This window comes from Nannobrachium achirus (assembly GCF_963921795.1).
Source record: "Nannobrachium achirus genome assembly, chromosome: 23".
NCBI lineage: Eukaryota > Metazoa > Chordata > Actinopteri > Myctophiformes > Myctophidae > Nannobrachium > Nannobrachium achirus.
In genome coordinates this window covers 10,829,209-10,844,095 of record NC_137830.1, presented here as the reverse complement: position 1 = coordinate 10,844,095, position 14,887 = coordinate 10,829,209, and the positions used below count along the sequence as shown (strand labels likewise).

The 14,887-nt window shown below is 42.7% G+C and overlaps 2 protein-coding genes across 2 annotated transcripts in view; both read left to right on the top strand.

The window, feature by feature from the left end:
• Positions 1-14,887, top strand: part of LOC308308753 (NACHT, LRR and PYD domains-containing protein 3-like) — a gene marked incomplete at its 3' end in the record, with an annotated part of 216,176 nt that overhangs the window by 144,033 nt on the left and 57,256 nt on the right. The window lies entirely within an intron of this gene.
• On the top strand, positions 558-13,511 carry LOC308308438 (plakophilin-2-like; the record flags this gene model as incomplete). The annotated part of the gene is made up of 8 exons (XM_080753854.1): positions 558-790; positions 4,896-5,013; positions 7,423-7,587; positions 8,501-8,677; positions 9,694-9,847; positions 10,647-10,839; positions 12,515-12,602; positions 13,443-13,511. The coding sequence occupies 8 exons, from the start codon at positions 558-560 to the stop codon at positions 13,509-13,511; spliced, it is 1,197 nt and encodes a 398-aa protein (XP_080609980.1).

Below are 14,887 nucleotides of genomic sequence, written 5' to 3'. Positions count from 1 at the left end.
GAATGAGCGATATGTTGTGAACTTGTGACCTCCCTACACTCTACTAGAAACTATTAAGTTTGATACAAAGTTCTGTATAATGAATATGACCCCCTGTCATGTGTTGGAACGTGTTACTATATGGTTGTATTTATATGGTGTACCTGTTTACATTTAAACTAGGACATGATACAGATCTTAAGGAGGGAGGGCGAGTGAGGATGGTGTTTTTCTTTTTGTCACACAAACAAGAAGTTGCGTGGAACAGTAGTAGTGTGAGCGCGAGGCGTTGTGAGCTTGTAGATCGGCTATTTTCGGCAAGACGTTTAGTGTAGAGGAGAAAAGAGCAGACAGAGTGAAAGGTCAAGTTTATTAAGTATTGACGGTTTAAGTGGTTAAACATCTGAAAACACAAATTGACATGAATCCAAAATACACAGATGATCGTGCTGTCAAACGATTAAACTATATGGAATCTATGAGCAGGTTTTGGGGGCTTGCTTCATCTCTAACTCAACTAAGGGGTCCTTGGCCTGAAAACATTGAAGACCCCTGCTGTAGGCCATAAAAAGGTGAAAATGCAAGTTGGGAATGTTATTTGTCAAATTAAAGCTCTGTTCTCCGTTCTCTCAGGTGTGTTATGGAACCTGTCCTCTCATGACCTCCTGAAGGAGCTGCTGTGCAGACAGGCTCTACCCGTCCTCACCACCTCCGTCCTGGTTCCCTGCTCCGGCATCTCTGAGGGAGAGAACCCTAAAGACGACCTGCTGGCCGACCCCGACGTCTTCCACAACACCACTGGCTGTCTGAGGTACGGAGAGACACTTTGGTTGTCTGGGGTTTAGGGACAGTGACAATGACAATGACAATGATATGGGATGTCTGGGGTTTAGGGACAGTGACAATGACAATGATATGGGATGTCTAGGGTTTGGGGACAGTGACCACGACATGGGATCAATCAATCAATCAAACTTTATTTATAAAGCACATTTTACACAACCTTAGCTGACCAAAGTGCTGTACAGATAAAAACTGTTTAAAAGCATAACAGGAATACAAATAGAAACGCAAAGCATAGACCTTAAAAACATCAAAGAGATAAAAAACAGATATAGGCTATGGGTTCAAGGGTTATTAAAAGCTAAAGGAAAGAGGTGTGTTTTAAGTAGGGACTTAAAGATGGTGATGGATTGAGCAGACCTGATGAGGGGGGAGATTATTCCAGAGCTCTGGGGCCACCACTGCAAACGCACGGTCACCTCTGGTCACTCTAGTGAGGTCTGTTGGCGTAGTCAGCAATGACTGGCTGGCGGACCTCAGAGCTCTAGGTGGATTGTAACGCTCTACAAGATCAGCCATATAATTGGGGGCCAGATCACGAATAGATTTAAAAGCGAAAAGGAGGATTTTAAAATCAATACGTTTTTTTTTTTTTTTTTTTTTTGAATGATCAAAAAACATTTTTTTTTATGAATCAAGGTTAAAATTGAGTTTGAAGTTACACTGGGTGTGTATAGGAAGGGGGCATGTCTGATATAATTAATATCAAATATCTAAATAATGAATCAAGCAACTTAAAAACTGTCCTAGGTGCTCACAAAAGCCAAAAGCGATACGTACAGCCTGTGTGTGTGTGTGTGTGTGTGTGTGTGTGTGTGTGTGTGTGTGTGTGTGTGTGTGTGTGTGTGTGTGTGTGTGTGTGTGTGTGTGTGTGTGTGTGTGTGTGTGTGTGTGTGTGCCGGGCACGCATGTGCGCAAACACGCGTTGTAGTAGTAAAATTACAGGCCATGTTTAGACACTTTCCATTACAAGGAAGTCATTTCATAGCATGGCACGGCTGCGAACAAAGAATTGAGCTATTAAAATCCATAACAGCGTGGGCCGCCGAGGTAGTCATTTTCTCCCGGTTAATTATAGTTCTCCATGTAGACAGACTGCGTTAGGAGCGAACAATCTCCCACCATTGTGTTGGTTTTAAAACGGCCCTGTCAGAATCCTGTTGCAGTGCATAATCTACCATTTAGGAGATACAGAAACCCTTAATAGCGCTCCTACAGTTTGTCAGGCTCCTGGAATGCAAATAAACACTATTAGAAGGTCCTGTGTAGTCTGTGAGATCCGGCTGATGCTGTGACTTAGATTACAGGTCTCTGTGAACAGTTTGATAATAAACCCAGCCGGAAATAATCACCTAATGTCCCATCATTTCCATATTACTGTGGAATTCATGCAAAGGTCTTTCCGTACCGAAAAGGATGTTCCCCAAGTATGAATGAGGTGAAAAGGATTCTAATTTGTGGAGGAAGGGAAAGCAGCAGCTAAACGGCATTGACGATGATTTCAGACTTCAAGTCTGTTTTTCTCCTATAAAATCTGAGATTATTTGTGTCATGAAACGGAGAAAAGATGTCTTGTACCCTGACAAAACTGGATAGCATTTTTGGTATTAATCTTTGCCAAGACACACAACACAAGCCTATTCGACTGGAAGTGAAGGTATTTGTAGGTATTTGAGTATATTTTCCAATTTCCAATACTTTTACTTCTAGTCTAACTACATCTCAGATTCAAATATTGCACTTTTACTCCACTACATTTATTAGAAAATGTAGTTACTAGTGCTACCATTACAAGACATAAATGAACAACTTCAGCCCTATATACATTTCGGCCATTTGAAAATAGCCGATCTACAAGCTCACAATGTGTTTCATCGCGACAAATTGTGAGCTTGTAGATCTGCTATTTTCAAAAAGAAAGTTGAAAACATGAAATGGGACATTCTGCATAATGAGTACTTTCTACATTTGGTACTTAAAGTACATTTCTTTGCCAATAGTTTTGTACTTTTACTCAAGTACATTTTGAATTCCGGACTTTCACTTGTAACAGAGTATTTATATTGATACTTTTACTTAAGTAAAACATTTGAGTACTTTTTTCCCATCACTGAAGAAGCTGTCTTGTGTCAGGATTCAGGAAGGCAGTTTTGTCTTTATGGGTTGAGACGGTGTTTCATCACCTTGTTGACCCCCGGTGAGGCCATTTTGTTTGATTGCAGGAGGATTGGTCTCCTAGCAACCATACGACCAACTGAAAACAGTGAAAAACTAAATAATTCATCCGTGTTACCGCCTTGCGTGGTTTCCTCTGCCATCGGTGTATGAATGTGTGTGTGAGTGTGTGTGAATGGGTGAATGTAATGAATGTGTGTGTGAATGGGTGAATGTAATGAATGTGTGTGTGAATGGGTGAATGTAATGAATGTGTGTGTGAATGGGTGAATGTAATGAATGTGTGTGTGAATGGGTGAATGTAATGAATGTTTGTGTGAATGGGTGAATGTAATGCACAATATCTATAAAGCGCCTTGGATAAAGGCCCTATATCAGTTGTCTTTTTCAGGCCAAGGACCCCTTAGTTGAGAGAGAGATGAAGCAGGGACCCCCACAACCTGTTCATAGATTCCATATAGTTTCATCGTTTGACAGCGCAAACATCATGTATTTTGGATTCATGTAAATGTGTGTTTTCAGATATTTAACCATTTGAACCATTAATACTTAATAAACTTGTCCTTTCACTCTGTACTTAGCCTGCTCTTTTTCCCCTCTACACCAAACATCTTTGCCAAAAATAGCCGATCTACAAGCTCACAACGCCTCGCAGCGCACTAGGGTTCAAGTGGTTAATATAAAAAAGGAGAAAAAAGGTTTCTATTACTCAATGATTTGGAGGACCCCCTGTAGTAACTCTGAGGACCCCCTAGGGTTCCCGGACCCCCTGTTGAAGACTCCTGCGCTATATAAATGCATCATTTACCATTTACTGTCTCTAGGCTCACTTTCTATTTCTTCTCACAGTTTATGGTCTTATCTTTCTGCTCTCTCTCCCACATTCCACACATGTAACCCTAACCTGCATATCAGGGTATCGTATCGTATCTCTCTATCGGCTCAGAATCTGAATCGACTCCATTGTCACGTCGAAGAAGTGGGCTAAAAGCAAGATTCAGATTGATAGACGAGGAGCGAGGAGAAAAAAACGCAGGCTAGAAACGGGGTCAAACCATCAAAGAGATAACACATATACAATATGAACAGCATATCATTCCACCCGTTGGAGACAATATGTAGCAGCATGTACAGTATCTACATGATGTTTAGAACATTAGCATATATTGCAGATGTGTACATAACGTGCCTCCAACCCCCCACAGCGCGTTGTGAGCCACAGATATAAAGAGCTAGATGCCTCGTTCGCCTCTGCAGTTAATTGGAGCGATGTGCAAAAGTTCTAGTCCGGACTTCCTGGAAAAACGAAGGGAACGCTGTCAGTCAAAGTGACTACTGGCCAATCACAGCGTGTCTTTTCCGGGACTTATCCAAGGACCACAATTCAATTCAACAGAGTCAGTTCCGATGTTGCGCTGCTCAGCTGTTCTTACAGGCTGCATACTTAAAGACCAGCCCCCACCTGCCTCTGATTGGCTTACCGACTTCCGTATGTGTGACGCACGCGGAAGCAATGAACACGGAAGCGATGAAGATTCCCTTAGTTGCTCAATGCATACGCCCCCTAGCCGAAGGAGGCGTCTACCTTTCTATGTCTATGTTGTGAGCTTGTAGATCTGCAATGTTTTGGCAAATGTTCCCGCCCCAGGATAATGGATGTTGGGAAAATGTTTCCCTCCCCTGATTCAAGGGAACTATTTAACACTTAGGACTATCTACAAGCTCTACAAGGACTATCTACAACCTGGCAGCCGCACTGCCAGCTTGTCTGCTATTCTTTTGTAGTTACAGAATAAACTAATGGTTAAAGTGGTTAAAGCGTGCCAGGTCTTAAAGATTTCATGAGATGATAAGTAAACAAATGATTTCCAGTGATTTGTGACGGTGTTGTTTTCCAGGAATGTAAGCTCAGCTGGTCCAGACGGAAGGAAAGCCATGAGAGAATGTGACAATCTAATAGACTCTCTGGTCTACTACATCAGAAGGACCATCGCTGACTACAAACCAGATGATAAGGTACCTTTACAACACAGACTGTTTTCTCTGCATTTTGCTTAAAACCCACCGAAAACTGCGCCACTCGCACTCTTTATCGGGCATGGAGTCTTGTGTGCGACTGTTCTCACCAAAACTGGTCACAGCGGGAAGTCTGATCAAAATGTATTTCTCCATGCAGAGTGAAAAAATAAAGAAAATATGCTGCCACGCAGCCAGGCATTCATTAATTAAAATGGGAGGGGGAAAAAAGCGTTATAGGCGCGCTTGCCCACCCTGTGGGTTTCAAGCGCTAGTGTGTGTTTTTGCAAAGTTAGGCTATTTCAGAACGGTTATTTTCCCTGTTTATGGAAACCTTTCACCTACAGTGTATAAGGACATGCCCAAATTAGGGATCCAATATTTATCAATTTCTATTATTAATTTTTTGATTATTGATTATTTTTTTTAAATAAACTAAATTGAGTATTGTGATTGGCTGTTAGTTGCCCCCTATTTCACTCCACTCTGGAGTAGACCTACTTTGTGTCATCTCATCTCACACTCCTGATATTCTGAAGAAGGCACCTTTGCTGTTTGCACTACACTGTTGCATGGAGTTCATATTGTTGTATTTTCTTCTTGGTTGGTGTGAATTTTTTCTATGTCTGAAATCGTATGCCTGCACGCAAGGCAATTTATAAGACGCGTGCACACAAAACCGTCTTTTACTGAAACATAACACACATTTAAAATAACTTTATTACTAGTAAGAATTTACTAAGATGCCTCAGGGCAACATGCGACCTCGCCCTAAAGGGTGAGGTCGCGCCAATTCTTGGCCATCTGGCCAGTGATGTATATCGGACCAGTTACCCATTTGGAGACCCTTACATGATATTCAACAATGTTATGTCAAAACATGGGCATTCCCAGATATGTCCTTAATATTGATGACATTGGGACAGGGTTCTCCATATGGGCATAAAGCGTATGTTAATTAGTAAAGCCAAGCAGTGCCTTGGCGAGTTAGGGCCTTAGTTTGATGTCTGGGGATCTCCATATATGAGCATAAGGGGTACCCTAACAGGGCATCATCTGGGAATGCCTATACTGTATATGGACATTTTATAAATGTTATCCTTTATTAATATACAACCATATACATATATGAACTTAATGTTATCGTTCGTTTTCAGGGAAGGTAAATAAGAGAGAATTTAAGGACTTTTTAATACCTCTAAAATGACAATTAACATTGGCCAAATTGTCAAATATTAGATGCAGAAATTGTGCAAATAGCAGATTGTGAACATGTAGTTCTGCTATTTTCACAATATAACCGTGTTATACAAAATGTAGTGCCTCAACTCTTCGTGCTCGTCAGTGTGGGGGGGTCCCCATTAAAATGTGATTATTTCGGGGGTCACAACCTATCCTACGAACCTGTCCTATCAACCTGTCTCCTCTCTCTCCAGTCCATAGAGCAGTGGTCCTCAACCTTTTCAGGCCGTGACCCCCAAAATATTCATATTTTAACTGGGGACCCCCCACCCTGACGAGCACTAAGAGTTGAGGCATTACATTTTGTATAAGACAGCCGATCTAGATGCTCACAATGCCTCGCGTTGCGAGGCGTTGTGAGCATGTAGATCTGCTATTTTCACAATTTCTGCCTCCAATGTTTGACAATTTGACCAATGTTTAATTTGTAGAGGTATTAAAAAGTCCTTAAATTGTCACTTTAGAAATGTGCAGAAACCCGCTATACACTTAAACTTTATGTTGGTTTGTTTACAGTTGAGTGAGAAAACAATGTTTCACATTAAGTTCATTATCTGGGGACCCCCCAACATAATTTGGGGACCCCCCCTGGGGGTCCCGACCCACAGGTTGAGAACCACTGCCATAGAGAACTGTGTGTGCATCCTATCAACCTGTCTCCTCTCCAGTCCATAGAGAACTGTGTGTGCATCCTATCAACCTGTCTCCTCTCCAGTCCATAGAGAACTGTGTGTGCATCCTATCAACCTGTCTCCTCTCCGGTCCATAGAGAACTGTGTGTGCATCCTATCAACCTGTCTCCTCTCCGGTCCATAGAGAACTGTGTGTGTATCCTATCAACCTGTCCTATCAACCCGTCTCCTTTCCAGTCCATAGAGAACTGTGTGTGTATCCTATCAACCTGTCCTATCAACCTGTCTCCTCTCCAGTCCATAGAGAACTGTGTGTGCATCCTATCAACCTGTCCTATCAACCCGTCTCCTCTCCAGTCCATAGAGAACTGTGTGTGTATCCTATCAACCTGTCCTATCAACCTGTCTCCTCTCCAGTCCATAGAGAACTGTGTGCATCCTATCAACCTGTCCTATCAACCTGTCTCCTCTCCAGTCCATAGAGAACTGTGTGTGTATCCTATCAACCTGTCCTATCAACCTGTCTCCTCTCCAGTCCATAGAGAACTGTGTGTGCATCCTACACAACCTGTCCTACCAGATCGAGGCAGAGCTCCCCCAGAAGTACCTGACCGACCTGGGACAGTCCCGCCTGAGCCTCATGGGCCCCAGGACCAAGAACACAGGCTGCTTCAGCCAGCGCAGCGCTAAGATCACTGAGGTACAGTTCAGTAGAACAGTGGTTCTGGGGGTCCCCAAATTATTTTGATCTACACTGAGCATGTAGATCTGCTATTTTCACAATAGAAGCGTATTATACAAAATGTAATGCCTCAACTCGTGCTCGTCAGGGGGTGATGGGGGTCCCCATGATTATTTTGGGGCTCACAGCCTGAAAAGGTTGAGAACCACTGACGTAGAACGCAGAGGTACAGTTAGCCATTCACACTCAAGGCTTTCATTGATTGATTGATTGATTGATTCAGCCCTATATACATTAGAAAATAGTCAATCTACAAGCTCACAATGTGTCGCATTGTGAGCTATTTTCAAAAGATTTTTATACACTTGAAAACTTGAAATGGGACATTCTGCATGACAAGTGCTTTCTACTTTGGGTTTTAAGTACATTTTGACAAATACCTTTGTTCTTTTACTTTTTACATTTACATTTTGAATTCTGGAGTTCTACTTGTAACCGGGTATTTCTAAATGGCAGCATAGATACTTATACTTAAAGGAGTAGTTCACCACTTTTCAACCTGTCTTCATATAATAGGTCCTCACTAATGTTCATGATAAAATATCACAATTTTTTTCTACTCAGTCCAAGTGTCCTAGGAGAGCTGTGGGAAGTTCAGAATCCATCGTCTTGTGACATCATTTTCCCCAAAAAAAAATGTAATCAATATTTTTGAAAAAAATATTTAGATTTTTATTATCTGAAAAAAAAAAAACATGCTATATCAGTGGTTCTCAAACTTTGTCATGTCAAGGACCCCCAAACTTATATGTATTTAGCTGTGGTTGAGTTAAAAATGTTCACTCTGTATCTGTATTTGTGTATCTGTTGCCTTAAGTTAGATGCAGAATAGATACACGCTCACTAAACTCCTGCTGTTTGCTGCGTGTAGAGTGTGGAGCGACAGCTCCCCCTGCTGGAGGAGAGGTCCAACCCCTGTGGCGTGGAGTGGCTGTGGAGCCCCATCACAGTGAGGATGTACCTGTCCCTGATGGCCTGCAGTGGGCGCCACTGCACCCAGGAGGCGGCCGTGGGAGCACTGCAGAACATCACCGCGGGCAACGGCAGGGTAGGAGGGATGGATGGATATTAATTTTAATTGTACGACAAATGGCAAAAGTAGCCAATCTGCAAGCGACGCGTCACATCTTCTTGGCACGTTGTGAGCTTGCAGATCTGCTATTTTTGCATTTGTATTTTTTTACCAAATATAGTTTGTTATAGCAGTTTGTTTGGGCAACGCTAAACAATGAAAGTAGGTTGATGAAAATCAATTGCCGTATTCTGCAATAGAAACAAACAGTAAAACACCATGATTGTTTCATATCAAATTACCCATTTAAAGGGATTTAATTTAATTATTAAATAAAAAAAAAAATGGGTCTATGTTCTGATAGTACTAGTTACTATAGACTAGAGCAGGGGTTTTCATAGTGGGTGACGGGGCACCCTGGGGTGCCGTGACGGCAGTCCAGGGGTGCCGCAAGATCATTTGATAATATTTGGAATTTATTTGGACACTTAAAAACATATTTAGTATCATTTTAAACTTGAAGTACACGGTTATTTTCCGTCAGTTCAAACCAAAATGACTTATCTCAACGTTTTGATCCGAACATAATCGCTCAAATATGGCATAAATACCAGACGGAGTCAGCATGTGCCGTTTCACTTACTAAACTGGGACCTTCGGTCGCAATAAGGTGTTGGGAGGGAAAAGTATTAATATATTGTTGGGGTGCCTCGGATGAAAATAAAATGTATAGGGGTGCCCTTAGCCAAAAAAGTTTGGGAACCCCTGGACTAGAGTGTTTGGTCCATATTTGAACTTCAGCCTTATCTCCTGTAAGGAGATTCACTCATCATGGTGGAGTGGGGGCGGGCCTTACGCGCACCAAGGCCCCACTTTACCATGAAAACTGAAATTGAAACTTAAATTAAATCACTTGTCCTACCTTTAATTTCTTGCGCTTGCAGTGGCTTGAGTTTTGCATTTGAAATGGGTATTTAATTCAGTAGTCGAATACCTTTCCTTTCGGCCAGAAACATGTCACCTACTGCGTGTGTGCATGTGTGTGTGTTTAGGTGACTGAGGCCATTGCTCACACCATAGTGCAGAGGGAGAACGGCCTCCAGCAGGTGAAGAGGATGTTACAGCAGGGAGAGAGCGACGTGCGGAGGATGGCTGTGTCTCTGTTGAAGAACCTGTCACGCTACAGAGAGCTGCATGCTGACATAGGTTAGTATTCATAAGAACCTGTCACGCTACATGTCAACCCATTAAAACCTGAGGCCGATAATACAAATGCCTTCTAAATCAGCAGTTGTAAAAAAATAAAAAAAGTACAAACTTGCAGCGCGGCCAAAGAATGCTTTTTATTATATATTAGTTTATCCAAGATTAGAGTGAATGACAGGCAGGACTATCTACCTCCAGATAAAATGTCCTTTCTTTTGACGTTTTAATGAACTAATAGTCCTACACACTATGCTTACTCAACCATTATCTACATCTTTAACATTTAATTACACCCTCGGTTCTGTCGGTATTCAGTTATGTCACACAATAGCAATATACAGTATTTCGTTTTGTAACTATATCCCCGTCGCTAGGATGGTTTTCTGTGCATATTGGGGACCTGATGATCTGTCTTTGTGATATGTTTGATATGGTTATTATGTGGTGTTGTTTGTTTGAACAGACTTGTGAAGCCAAATTCCCCTCTTGGACAATAAAGATTATTAAGTAATAAAGGCAGTCTGTTGCAAGTTCCAGTTCTTCGAATGATTTATTGATTATGTTCTGGACTACCATATCATGGCTTATAGAATTATCATTATATATATTTTTTTACTTCTAAAGTCAAACCGGTGTTGCCAGAGTTGTTGGGGATGCTGATGAACTCTTTATGCTTTTGCTATTGAAAAATAGCAGATTATACAAGCTTACAGTGCCGCGCTGCGATCTTGTAGAAGAAACTTTGAAAATATTTGCTTTATTGCTTTATTTTTATTTTTTAAATCTTTTACTTCTAAAGTGAAACAGTTGTTGCCAGATGTGGTGGGGATGCTGCCCAACTCGGACACGGGGGCGGAGCTTCCCACAGAGGTGACGGTGTCCCTGCTCCACGTGCTGATCAACCTGAGCCAGAACCACACGCTCAACGTCAGGGCAATCGTCAACCACGCTGCGCTGCCCAAGATCATCAACATCAGCACCAAGGACAGCGGGTCAGCAAGAGTCACTTCATCTCTGAGCGTTAACAACAATGTTTAACACTTTTACTGACACAGTTTTGCCATAACTAATGTAGATTAAATGCCCTGGTCTTTTTCCTATAGTATATACCTGATTCCCGGGGGCTCTGTGTGCACAGCATGTGACCATTGTGCGCGCGGGCTTCCCGTTCACGGGGACTGCTCCATAGATCGAACTCCCGTTGGGTCGAACAGTGTCGGCAGGTTAGATAATCACCCGCGTCACGGTTACTGAGGTTAGGTTTAGGGTTGTGGTTAGGGTTAGGAATAGTTTTACTGAGGTTAGAATGAGGGTTTGGGTTAGAGTTTGATGGTCGATCCAAAGGGTGTTCGACCTAATGACATGTTACCCCCGTTCACGGGCAACAAATGTATTTTCATTCACGCGGAGAAGAAAAAAAAAGTTATGGCTTGTGACGTTCGGGTCCAATATTTAGTTCAGTGACCAAGGAGCTAAAGAATGGTTCAGAAGCTGTGTTCACGTTAGCTCTCCCATTGGAATGAATAGACTCCAAACTGCTTCCGGAATACCACAGGAAGTGTCGTTTCAGCTACTGCTTTGTCTTTTTCTCGCTTCAAATGCATTCAAAAACATTCTTGAGAGCAGCGTTTAGCTGTAAATGACATTGTGCGTTTGTTTACGTGGCTGCCATGTTGGATATGGCATCAAATCAAGCAGCGCAGCCAGGCCTTCTGAGGCCCCGTACATACGACAACGCTCTGTAGAGAAAACGGTGAGGTCCTGGGATATTGCCGTTGCGTTTTGCCTTTTTATCAAGCGTTCATATGAAGCTGAAATGATGATGTAGCAAGAAGCAACAACGCATGTTAAGCTTTTTCTCTCCTACAAATAAATATTGAATACCCTGCTCATTGTTGTGGTTTAGTGGCTGAGTGGTTAAGTCATTGTGTTTTCAGTCCATGAGCCCCGGGTTCGCGTCCCTAGTTGCCCACCGTAGAGCGCAGACGGCTTATTTATTTTTTCGGTGATAATACAGTTATAATTATTATTATTACATTATTCACATAACTCGGTAACGGCGCTGAGTCGGCTCATCGCCTCCGTCATGGATAATAATAACTTTATGGCCGCAAAAAAAAAGAAAAGTTGGTCGTGGTGGTGAAGAAGAGACACAAGTGGGTCGCGAACCCGCGACCCGTGGATCAAAAACAGCATGTGTTAACCACTCAGCCACCGAAACACAACGCTGAGGCGGGTATTCTGTATCTATTTGTAGGAGAGAAAAAGCCAAACATGCGTTGTTGCTTCTTGCTTTTATGCTGTTCCCTCAGTGACGCGAGGGGAGAGAGGAGTCGGCTTTTCCACCCAAATCTGCGGATCCAGATCGTTCCGTTTCTAACCCCCGAAAATGCCGTTGTCGTCTGAACGGAAGGCCTATCTGACTTTTCCTTTTGCGTTATTCACGTTGCCAAAACGCAGTGTGAACGGCGCCTGAGTCTTCGATTAGACAGAAGCCTGTTATCGAGCTCAGCGCTCATTATCCATAAATAACACCTGCTGAATCCAGCGTTTGACCAGAAGCAAGCATTCAACCAAGCCGCGTAATGAAGTTGGTTGATATATGAGAATTCTGGATTACATTGTGTTGATTCATTGATGTATTTAAAGGTTGTTCTTGTGTTTCAGCTACGGTCCAACCAGGGCAGGCCAGGCAGCGTGTATCTTACTGCACAGCATGTGGAGCCATGCTGAACTCCATGGAGCCTATAGGAAGGTTAGCTCTCCTACGCACGCACGCACGCACGCACACACACTCACGCACACACACACACACACACACACACACACACACACACACACACACACACACACACACACACACACACACACACACACACACACACACAGTTTTGTAAAACTATGGGCCTCATACCATTTTTTTCTATTTGTTGTGTAACAAATTATAGTGATTAATAGTGATCCCTATACCGACTCTACTTACCCATTACAGCAGGGCTACTCAACTTCAGATGGCTCAGGGGCCACTCAGCAAAATACTAAAAGTCCAAGGGCCGCAAGCTAAAAATGACGGCCCTATCTTGGACGTTTAGACAATGATTTTTGTAACACACAACATGACTGTCATACAATGTCTAAACATTAAGGAAACACACAGAAAACAGACATATTTCACATCTATAAGGCCAAACCTCATTGAACAAAAAGATTGTCTTTGAATGATTAATGATGAAATGATGAAAAAAAAACAAGAAAAAAAAACAAGACAAAAATAGTTTCCTAGTGGTTTTGGAGAGAAAAATTACATCAGAAGTATTTGTCCACACTGAAAGTAACCATATTATATATTTGTATTAGTATGACCATGCCGGGCTAGGTTGAATAGCGCTGCATTACATCAAATCTCTCTTCACCGATAATAGCAAATCCACCAGCTTACAACTGGTAGGGATTCTAGGGTTTGTGTGGTTAAAACGTCAAGTCAGTCTTACAAATTCACAAAAACACATTCAAAAGAACAGATTGAACGATGCAGCCTCTGCTTGGTCCTTGCTGTTTCTCATATTCTCTCATCGCTCTCTCTCTCCCTCTACAGGCCGGCTACAGGAAGTCAGATTTCATCAACTCTCGCTCCACGAAGGCGGTGAACTCATCCCGCGACTAAGCAGCAGGAAGACAAACTCGCACAAGACCGAGGCTCCCAACGCATTAGTCAACGTTTACACTTAAGGTCCCACATCACTCAATGCACTGTTCTGGTCAACGCGAAGCATCCGCGCAGCTGCAACTCACAGGCTATGCATTTCTGAAAAAAAATGAATACTTTGACCTTTTTGAAATGTTCTCGGTTGTTTTTCAAAACCAGACATTTTCACCTCGCAGAGAAACATTTGTGGAGATGACGTGTAAGGAGGTGAGACATTCACCGTTTGTTTGCTTTTTTTAGATTTGTTTTGGTGGCTTTTATGCCTTTATTGATAGGACAGAAGACTGACCGGACCAGGGACGTGCAGAGAATGTCAAAGAGGCAGGGTCTGGAATTTCCAAAATGGCCTTTCGGTGGAAGCACCGAAAATAGCAGACCTCCAAGCTCACAGCGCGTCGCAGTGCGCTTGGAGGTCGGCTATTTTCAGTGTGTGAAACCCCACTGAACTAAGCATAACGAAGTCAATACTGGAGATGTGTCGTAACGGCATGGATTTCTACACAGAGAGGGCAATTCTTTCAACATAAGATGCTGCATTCAAGTTCAGGAGAGTTTGGACAAGGCAATTCTCTTGAATGCTGCCTTCAGATATGGCATGTAAAGAGGGCATTTGCATTTCTTTCACCATAGTAAAAAATGCATTTATGGTCTGGAAAGGGCAGTTTTTACAGACAGATGAAAGGGCAGGAGCTCAAGTCCCCTTTGATGTCTACCGGTATGTGTGCCTGGACAGGAGATGGGGAGTGACACGCAGCAAATGTCGTGTCGAGAACGGGACTCGAACCCGCAGCACGATGTGGTATGCGCCTGGACCGCTAGGCCAGCAGGCACCCCCGACATTCAGCGTTGGTGTGGGGGCAGTAAAAACATCACCGAAGCATGTATGTAGCAGCTGATGAGCGATGGCTTCACGACAGCTTAGAGTTTGAGCTCGAACTGTTGTTGACCCACATGAAGAAGGGGGGTGAAATTACTACACAGATCTATTCGTCAACATTAGGTTCAGGTGAGCTTGTAGATCTGCTATTTCCACCATTTTTGAAAATGTTTGAAAATATATGAACTTTTTCCAACGTGGAAATGATTATGACGATTATGGCAAAATAATTGTGAGGTTTAGGTATATGAACCTGTTAAACTGCTAAAAATAGAAAGTCTAAACCCCAATAGAAATTAGCTAGAAATGGTCTAATAGATAAAACAATGTACCAAACATGTTATTGTCTCCACCAGCCGAAGGCATGGGGGAGAGTATGTTTTCCTCTCCGTCCGTCCGTCCGTCCGTCCGTCCGTCCGTCCGTCCGTCCGTGCGTCCTCGCAGTTTGTGAGCGCCA